Source organism: Vitis riparia, chromosome 4 (assembly GCF_004353265.1).
Source record: "Vitis riparia cultivar Riparia Gloire de Montpellier isolate 1030 chromosome 4, EGFV_Vit.rip_1.0, whole genome shotgun sequence".
Lineage (NCBI taxonomy): Eukaryota > Viridiplantae > Streptophyta > Magnoliopsida > Vitales > Vitaceae > Vitis > Vitis riparia.
In genome coordinates, this window is record NC_048434.1 from 5,306,840 (window position 1) to 5,316,829 (window position 9,990).

The following is a 9,990-nucleotide window of genomic DNA, read 5'->3' on the forward strand; positions in this document are numbered from 1 at the left end:
CAAATTATAATTAAAAATTTATAATCTATAAGATTTAAAATATATGCAAGTATATTTAAGAGTATATTTGAAAACTGTTTTTTTTTTTAAATTAATTAAAAAATTTTGCTTTCAGTCTCAAAAATACATTTTATAATTATTTTTAATTTAAAATTTATCTTCTTTTTTTTATTTATTACAGGGAATATATCGAATAAAATATTTAACGATATGGATATTATTTCGATACAATTACATTTACATTTGATAAAATTAAGATTAAGATTTTGGGCTGATATTTATAGGAGGTCCGGTCCGCCTTCACAACTCATCATCATCATCATCATCATCATCCTCTGCAGGATTGTAAACAAAGCAGTCTGCTTCTTCTTCGTATTCTTATTAATATTCTTGCGTTTGAAAACTTTTGATTCTCAATCCGCACTTACCGCCTTTTTTTTTTTTTACCTTTAATTCGTCGAAATCATCAACAATTTCCACCTCTGCCGTCGGTATGTATTCTTTCCCAATTTGGTGTTGATCGAAATTCCAGTTTTTTCTCCTCTTTTTGCAAATATTTTCGTTGTGGGATCATGGGTTCTTCTCTTCCTCTTTGTTTGGTCACTGAGGAAAAGAGGAAAGAAAAGGAAAGAGAAGAAAAGGAACGAAAATTGTGGGTTTTATGTTTTATTTTGTCATTTATTTTCAAAATGGAAAAATCAACTCAAGTAAGACCGTACGGGACATAGTTGAGTTAAGACTGAGTTCGTTGGAATTCCTTGTTTTATCCGGATAAGAATCTTAGAAGGGTTTTTTTTTTTCTTAGCAATCAAACAGATGTTTCTGTTATTTTCCGTATGCTTGATTTATTTTTCAATTGTGCTTACAAACTTTCATTTGTTCATCCTAGTTACTACTATCTGTTTTCAAATGTTTCCTGTATTAATATCATTCTACATGATTGGATTTTTCTTATAATTTCTGGGCTTAGGATGAATTAGGTTACAGTGAAACATTGTCCCATACTTCTGATCGCTTGTGTATTACTAAGAAAATAAATTACTAAAGATGTCCAAAAATGATTCTGCAAGGGATCATAAATTTTTTGCTTCAAGATTTTGATTTGAGTCAGTTGAAGTAATTTTTGTTCAACCTATATTAACTCAGACTTTGATTCAAGGCCCTTTCCGCATATGATCATGTCTGAATCACTGAACATGTTGAATTATGTTCATATATTTATAATTCCGAAAATGTGATTTTCATTGAAATATCGTGCAATTCACGCCTCAACTGAGGAAAAGCAACTTGACTTTTTATCAAGTGGTTGCTTGTGGCTTCTTGGTGAACCACACTCTGGTCCCAGAGTTGGATTTCCTTACTCCAATGCAGGAAATCCCGGTACCAGCTATGTGGAGAAAGATGCTTATTTTTACCCTTAACCAGAGCTTGGACTTTAACAGGTTTTTTACAGACACACAGTTGTGAATTGTGATGGACAATTAAAAGGGAATGGGAGAGATCTAGTGAACCCGAGTTACAATTTTTAATCGTACCTGCTGATTCTCTTTTGTGGGGCAGTAACAAGCCTTAGATTACCACCTTGAACCTGTAATGAATGGAGAGCTAAGCATTTTGATGTTTACCTGTTTATCTTTTAGTATGTTTTGTGATTTTCAATGATTAATTTATCCTACTTAATTAGGAATGGCTGGAAAAGCTGCTGCAACTCAATCAGCTGCTGCTTTTGAGTTTGAACTTTTTGAAGGAGATCCTGATCATCTTAGGACTGTTGTAGCAACACCAAACCTGATTAGTCCATGGATTGATCCTGCAACATTGAAACTGAGACACAGAATTGGTAGAGGGCCCTTTGGCGATGTCTGGTTAGCAACCCAACATTTGTTCGCAGAAGATTATGACGAGTATCATGAAGTGGCTATCAAAATGTTACATCCGATCAAAGAGGATCTTATGAAGGTTGTATTGGATAAATTGGAAAACTTATTTTCTAAATGCCAAGGATTAAAAGGTGTTTGCTGGCTACATGGGATTTCAGTTATAAGTGGAAAGGTTAGTCTTTTGTATATATTTGGCATACTCTGTGGACATTTTGTCACCTTCCTCACTTTTGGCCTGCTCTATGTCCTTCCAGATTTGTATTATCATGAAATTCTATGAGGGATCTCTTGGTGACAAAATGGCTCATCTTAAAGGAGGGAAGCTTTCATTGCGTGACATTTTGAGGTGATGTTGGTCTGGGACGGCTGAAAAGATATGTTCATATATGTATCTGAGATTCCCTTCTTGATTGATGGTATGGCTCACTTCCTCTCTTCTTGCTAATATTTACAGGTATGGGATCGATTTGGCACAAGCAATTTTAGAACTGCACTCAAAAGAGATTCTGGTTCTTAACCTTAAGCCTTATAATTTCCTACTTAATCAAAATGATGAAGCAATTCTCGGAGATTTGGGGATTCCTTATTTACTGCTTCAGATTCCATTGCCAAGCTCAGATATAGCTCGGAGACTTGGAACTCCAAACTACATGGCCCCAGAACAGTGGCAACCGGAAGTAAGAGGTCCCCTGTCCTTAGAGACTGACTCATGGGGATTTGGTTGCAGCATTGTGGAGATGTTGACTGGTGTTCAGCCTTGGTGTGGAAAGTCAGTTGAGGAGGTCCATGACTCAGTTGTCAGAAAGCAAGAAAAACCATTTATTCCAAGTGGTCTTCCTCCTGCTGTCGAGAGAGTTATCATTGGTTGCTTTGCTTATGACTTCAGGAGTCGACCTTCAATGAAAAATATATTAGAAGCATTCAAAAGGTAGGTTCTCTATTTTTTGTTTTTTCTTTTTCAATTCTTAAGTCTCAAATATAAAAGCTTCTGTCATCTTTTAGGTTTAGTTCAATGTCAGTATTCATTGATCATGGTCTGACATATATGTTTAATTGAAATGTTAACAATTATGTCCAGCTTTTACATAAATTTTCAGACTAAAAACTTCATAGATAAACAAGAGGAATGAACAGGTTTGCTATGCAGATGGCGTTTCCATGTGATCAACTTAGGTAGGATTGGATTTGTTTCAGAGCTGTACTTGAAGTTCTTGTATGTTTGAAAGAAAAAAACATAAACAAATATATACATATATATACTCACACACACACACACACACACACACACATATATGTGTATATATGAATGTATTGGTGGGAGAGTGAATATTGGTGATGATATGATTTTATAGGATGATAGACTTGTTTGCATTTGAAAAGGATGAACGAGACTGCTCAGGGCTGTGGGCAAAGAATAATATGTTCTTATGTTTCAAAGGTTTTACCTCCAAGAACATGGTCCTCTGTGCTGTATTTATGTTTTCCTTGTTATTATTCCTAACCATGTGGACAGGATGACTATAGTGTGGATTTAGAAAACTTAAATTGGCTGGCCTTCAAACAATACCAGCCTTTATGGAACTGACTAGCCTCTGCTAATTCAGGGTTTGAGAACAGAAGCAGCAGTAAGTGTGGAAAGCTTGTTAGTAAGGTTACAACAATCATTTTCTGAGAGACTTATGGAACACTTATTGTTGCAATATTAGCTAGTTTTCAAATGTCCAGTTAAGATGATCTTTTTCTTTTCTCCTTTTTGTATGTCATTAATTGCAACCAAATTTGCAGCTCTGAGAATGCAGTCTACAGTGATGGAGGCTGGACAGGGCTTGGGAGTAGAACAATTACGGACAATTTTATTGTTAATGGTTACTCAGAATGGTTTCTCTCTAAAGAGAATTTCCAAGTGGGTGACCTGGTGCGTTCGAGGAAGCCACCGCACTCATGCAAACCTGAGAACATGGATGTGCCGGGAGGAACCGTGGTGGGTTTAGAACGGGACTCTGATCAAGATGGTTATGTTCTGGTGAGGGTCCTAGGCATCCATGATCCTTTAAGGGTTCATAAATATACATTGGAGCGGGTTACATCAGGCTTAGCAGCAGGGGATTGGGTGCGTTTGGAGACTGAAGACAGGAGGAATTCACGGGTGGGTATTCTTCATTCTATCAGTCGTGATGGCAGCGTGGATGTTGGATTTATTGGGATGGAGACTCTTTGGAAGGGAAGTTGTACCAATCTCCAGATGGCAGAATCTTATTGCAAGGGGCAGTTTGTGAGGCTGAAGGCAAACGTTTTAAGCCCACGATTTGAATGGCCTCGGAAGAGGGGCGGGGCTTGGGCCACAGGAAGGATTTGGCAGGTCCTTCCAAACGGATGCTTGGTTGTTAACTTCCCAGGGAGGCTGCCTATAGGAGATGAATGCAGCAGCTTCTTGGCAGACCCAGCTGAAGTGGAACTGGTTTCTTTTAATACTAGTCCTGGATTGGTGAAGAAGTATCAACATCTGGAGGATTTTCACTGGGCTGTGAGGCCACTTCTAATTGCACTGGGCCTATTTTCGGCAATGAAGTTTGGCATTTTTGTTGGAAAGAAGATAGGAATAGGAAGGTCAAAGGAGAAGAGAGGCCAGAGCACTATGACACAGAACGAGAGTCAACATTTGGACAATCAGACTGCCGGCAATGCAGCTTGGCTTCCTCAAACAGTGGCAGTCTCCTCAGAGAAGGTGTTAGCTCAGGTAATGGCCGGTAAATTTCTGCCCAAGAGCTAAGTGAAACTTTGCTGGCATGTACATAAAATTGCATGAGGAAATCCATTAGCTGGTTTAGAACCAAAAAGTACTGCAAAATGGGTATCCAAGTTGATGAATTTACGGTGGTGTATATATACTTTTAAAGTGAATTCAGTGCTATAAATATGTCTATTTTTCTGCTTTATCTTATGGACCTGCCTGCTTTGACTTATTATTTGCTGGATCTTCCCGTCTTATCACAAGGTTGACACCCAAGGGTTTGGTCCCATGGAGAGTATGAAGGGATTTTACCATTAATATAAAAGAAAAAAAAAATTAAAAATAACTGAAAATAAAAACATTACATATAAAAATTATTTTAAAAAAATATTTGAAAACATAAACAATAAGTTTAATAACATTCCAAGTTCCCACTAAAAAATTGTTTTTGAAAACGTTATTAATCAGGTCCTCATGAAGTGTGCATCTCGAGATCATTAGGGCTTAGAAGTCATTCTTTCTGGAAATTGCTTCTTGGCAGTACCTCACATCCGAGTCATATGACAAATATACAATCCAAAATCATATCCCACATGGCATCAAACCCGTTTGGAAAAGAGGGATTGAATAAAAATAAAATATCCTTTTTATTTGAATTGTGGAATTTATACAAGGTGAACACTCTCTGACTCTTTTGACTGTAGAACATGATGTAACAACATGGCTTCACACAAGTGCCACTAAAACAAAGGAACTAATACCCCAAACACTTTCTACTAATGTACTAGTACATAAATCAGTTAGATATCCACACAGAATCTGGTCAACTCAACTCTACTAGTTTGCAGCACCAACAACGCCGGCCTCTTGCACAAGCTGGTCAGTGATAGCTGAAAGCCGAGCAACTTCAGTTTTAACCTTGGTAAAATGCTCATTATTCTCATGCATACCTAACCAGGGATCAAAACCATTTGGCAGGAATATAGCAGTATCAGTCTCAGAGTCAACGCTCAAGCTAACATTATGCAGAAGCTCACAACTCATTTCTGCAAGTTTATGTAGTGCGCTAGTTGCAGCTTCAACTTCCAGTTGAGCTGCCTCCAGTTGGAGTTTCTCAATGACCAAATCACCAACACTTTTCTCACCAATTCTTTCTTGTGCCAAAGCATAAAGATTCTTCAGATGATTAGCATCCTCCATCATTTCTTCCTTCATCCTTCTAAGTTCCTTCTCCCTTGCATCTAATCTCTCAAGAGCTATTTTGAGCTCCTCGTCTTTAATTGTGAGAGCCCTCTGTGCAGCTAGAACTTCCAGTTCTTTCGTTCTGAGGCTTTCTCTGGTCAACTCGAGTTCAGTTTCTAACCTTTTCTCCTGCCTCTTAAAATCATCGGTTGGTTTCTCAAACAGTTGGTGTAGTAAATTCTGGCCCATATCATCAAATGGGCTAGTTGCAGTACATTCTTCATCCTTTGTGCAGATAACCAGTTTGTTTGTGAGGTCTACAATCCGTTCTACCACACTCTCTGCTTCAGAAAATTTCAGCTTCGTATCAGTGAGCTCATGTTGCATTATCAGCATATGTTCCTCTTTCTCCTTCAGCAAAGTAGTGGCCTGCATAAGCTGGTCTTCTCTATTATTCATGAGCATCTTTAGCTCCGAAACTTCCTGGTTTACTTCCTCCAACTTTTTCTGTGCATTGAAGAGTTCCAAATCTCTCTCCTTCAAGATAAGCTGAAGGGACACCTGCTCAGATTTCAAATGCTGGATTTCTAGTCTAGCTTCCACTAGTTCCGACTCTTTAACCTGAAGCAGGTTATGCAGTTCTCCAAATTCAGTAGTTTTCTGATCAAGCTCCTTTTGGAGAAAAGACGTCTCTTGGATTACCTGTTGCAAAGAAGATTTTTCTTTCCTCAGCTCTTCTTGTAACTCTTCCATGAGCTCCTTCTTCACAGATAAGTCCCGCTCAAGCTCCTTGTTTCGAGATTCTGCAACCCTCAGTTTCACTCTTTCACTCTCTACTTCAATTTGGGCATCTTTCAAACTCGTCATGTAATGATTAATGCTAGTTTTTTGTTCTTCAAGTTCTGCGAGTTGTTTCTCTAACAGCTTCTCCTGCTCTTCCATTTTTTGTCTTGATGAAGCGAGAGATTTCTGGGAAGAAACCAATTTAGATCTCACATCATGAAGAAGCCTCTTCGCTCTTCTAAATTCCTTCATAGTTTTATTACTCTCTCCCATGTGTTTAGCTGCATCCTCTGCCAATTTCTTCAGTTCTTCCTGTGCTAATAACCAATCCATTGTCTTCTTCTCCAAATTGGCCTCTGCCACTTTGAGCTTCTTCTCTTCAAGTTTCCGAAGCATCATAGATTCTTCTAGTTCTTCCTCTTTCTCTTGGATTGATTTTTGAAGTTCTTGCAGTTCTATTTCTTGTTTCTTGACAACTTCATTGGCTTCATCCAGGAGCTTAGCCATTGATTGAATTTCAGATTCCTTCTTAGCAGCTTCCTCAGTCTTCTTCATCAACTCATTTCTCATTTTATCCATTTCATCTTGTTTCGAAGACAGAGCAGATCGTGCAGCAAAAATTTCTTGGTCTCTGTTTTTAAGCTGAAGTTTTAGATCTTCTATCTGCCTTGCTCGAGAAGCTAGGTTAAGATTTGCCTGCTTCAGCTCCTCTTCTAGTTTCTCGTGCTTAGAGCAAGCAACAGCAATTTCTTCTGCATGCCGCTTCAACTCCTCCTTTGCACGGTTTAATTCAGTATGTTCCATCAAAACCATCCCCTCTGCATCTTGGAGATCTTCTTCCTTTTTCTTTAAGGCTACCAATGCAGCCTGAAGATCAGATTCTAAGGTTTCAAGGTTAAGCCCCAATTGTATGTCCAGTGGAAGACCAGGATCCCTACTCATATGTTCTTCTAGTTTCTGCGTCTGTGCAAACAACCTCTCCAGAAGAACCCTAGCTGGTTCAGTTGACCCATTGTCATTTATGCTTGACTTCCTGTTGTTCAAGACTGATTTGACAATCCACCTGGAATGACCCTTTCTTTTTGAAGTTGTCGTAACAGCTAATCTCTTCTGCTTCCTGTTGAGCCCAAGGGAACACAACTGCAGACAGCATTACACCATAAAAAATTATCATAATCTATTAAGAATCCAACCAACCCAAATGCATACACATTTGCCGTCTTATTTTCTCTTCTTCTTTTTTTCTTTTTTCTTTTTTTTTTTGTCCTTCATTTGGTCAATATTGGGGTTAAATCCAATTATCATCCAGATGAAAATAAACCAGTGTGAAAAAGCAATTAAATTGATGAGGCCCACTTGCAAAGAGGATTCAAAAACTAGAAGCAATAAGCTGAAGGATGAGAAAACTAAACGCTACAGGATAATCAGAAGATAGAGGTAAAGCAAAAGAACTGAATTGTAGAGCAACACCCAGTTTACCATCAGTCTTACAAATCTCTAGGTTGGGACAAGAAAAGGAAGGAATAAGTTGAATCACCCCAAACAATCAAGATGGAAAATTTTCAGTTTCGATCGGAGGCCAAGTTCATTACCCAAATTTTTGCAATTAGGGAAGACAATAATCATATCAGTTATGAACAACCCAAAATCAAATGAATGGATGCATCCATCAAAGGACTGTTTGGATGTCCTGCAGAAAATGATAGTGATCATTTTCGTTTTACATGGAACCCGAAGCTACAAATCCATAATCACATACTAGAAAACTAGAAATTAAAAAATAAAATCATCTAAGATAAATAGATAATAAATCAAACACAAAATTTGGGCAATGATTTTTAAATTCCAAGGAACATCCAAACATGTCCTGAATGATCTTTCAACTCTTGCCATATTCACTATGACATACCATTATGCTCCATAACATCTAAAATGAAATACACAACCCTAATACTCCGTCTTTTTTTCTTTCAAATTGGACCCCTAAGAAGCCCTAGCACACATCTTCAAAGTTCGCACCTTCATTTATCATATCCTTATATCAATAATACAGTGCAAAGTTTGTAAAAAAAATGAGTGAAATAGAAGAGAGAACCTGGGAGTAATGATGAGAAGAGGTGGGTGGAACGTGGAAAACGGCTGTGAAGGCCATAGCTCAGCTCTGGAACGCATCCGTACAAAGAAGATGCTAGAATCTACAGATAGAAGAAATGCAGAGAGAGCATAACCTAGAGATGTAAAGACACAGATTCCTTGGAAATGGTGGAAGCGATGGGAGGGAAAAGCAGAAGGCGCACTTTAGCAATACGTTTCGTCGGGAATCTCGTGGAAAGGGGGCAGACAAGCTAACGTGAGCCGGGTTCTTACTTCTTAATTTCTTACACAGAGGATGTAAGGCCACTGGGTGCAGGTTAGTCAAATGCGCGTGTGCAATCAAATTATAGATAGGAGAAATCCTACGTGTAGTCGGAGGGGAAATCTGGTGGTCACGGGAGCATGGGATTGGAAATTTACCCGATCAGTGTTATATTTAAATTAAAATTTATAATTATTATATTTTTGTTATTTTAATTTCATATAATATTTTATCATAATTTTAAAAAATAAAATACATCCCTCATTCCCTTTTATCGAAGCCATTTATCTGACTTTTTAATTTCACTTTCTAAAAATGATGAAATCCATTAATTTTTTTTTCTAAAAAAAAAAAAAAGGTCCATGTGGTCGTTTGATTTCATTTAATAAATGGTCCAGCTTTAATGTGATTCACACCATTCATCTCCTTTTATAAAGTGGGGTTATTGTGGGGATTAAAAATTGATGTGGATACAAAGCTGCCATCCATCCTTCTCTCCAAGCTTCAGCTATGCATTATTTTCAACCCAATAAATAGGTAGATGGCTTGTTATACGTCGCTTGTTATACATAACGTGTTGTATAAACTATTTAATAATCAATATAACGATAAACACTCAATTATATAGATATTATCGACTCTAAATCTAAAAGAATCCTCATGGTTTTAAAACGCATTTATAAGATTAAAGAGAACTCATATATATATGGTTCTAGTATTTTATTTTTTTTATCTGATATGGGATATCACAAACACCCCTCATATAGACATAACATACGATGGAATTGTGAGGCTAAACAGACAACCTTCCTTTATAAGGCCAAACAAACCCCCACATCTCTACACAATTAGGTGTGAGTCATTACAAATGTTATCAAAGTTGATCATGAACTTTGGTGTGAGAGTTTGTTTAGTCCCGTAAATAATATTTGTTTGTTTGGCCCTACAACCCCATAAGATACAATAAAGACATTATGTCTATATGTAGGAATGTTTGTAATATCTCATATCAGATAAAAAGTTTTTGACACTATATAAATGTAAATTATTCTTAACTT

General features: G+C 37.4%; 2 protein-coding genes across 2 annotated transcripts; one reads left to right on the forward strand and one right to left on the reverse strand.

The window, feature by feature from the left end:
* Nucleotides 1–303: 303 nt before the first annotated feature.
* Nucleotides 304–4,821, forward strand: LOC117913469. The gene is made up of 5 exons (XM_034828454.1): nucleotides 304–491; nucleotides 1,685–2,052; nucleotides 2,135–2,226; nucleotides 2,335–2,808; nucleotides 3,666–4,821. The coding sequence occupies exons 2-5, from the start codon at nucleotides 1,687–1,689 to the stop codon at nucleotides 4,648–4,650; spliced, it is 1,917 nt and encodes a 638-aa protein (XP_034684345.1). The 5' UTR covers nucleotides 304–491; nucleotides 1,685–1,686; the 3' UTR covers nucleotides 4,651–4,821.
* A 413-nt stretch (nucleotides 4,822–5,234) lies between these two features.
* Nucleotides 5,235–8,970, reverse strand: LOC117912974 (trichohyalin). The gene is made up of 2 exons (XM_034827799.1): nucleotides 8,672–8,970; nucleotides 5,235–7,716 (listed from the first exon to the last, which is right to left on the reverse strand). Exons 1-2 carry the CDS (start codon nucleotides 8,726–8,728, stop codon nucleotides 5,449–5,451), a joined length of 2,325 nt encoding a protein of 774 aa, XP_034683690.1. The 5' UTR covers nucleotides 8,729–8,970; the 3' UTR covers nucleotides 5,235–5,448.
* Nucleotides 8,971–9,990: the final 1,020 nt, after the last annotated feature.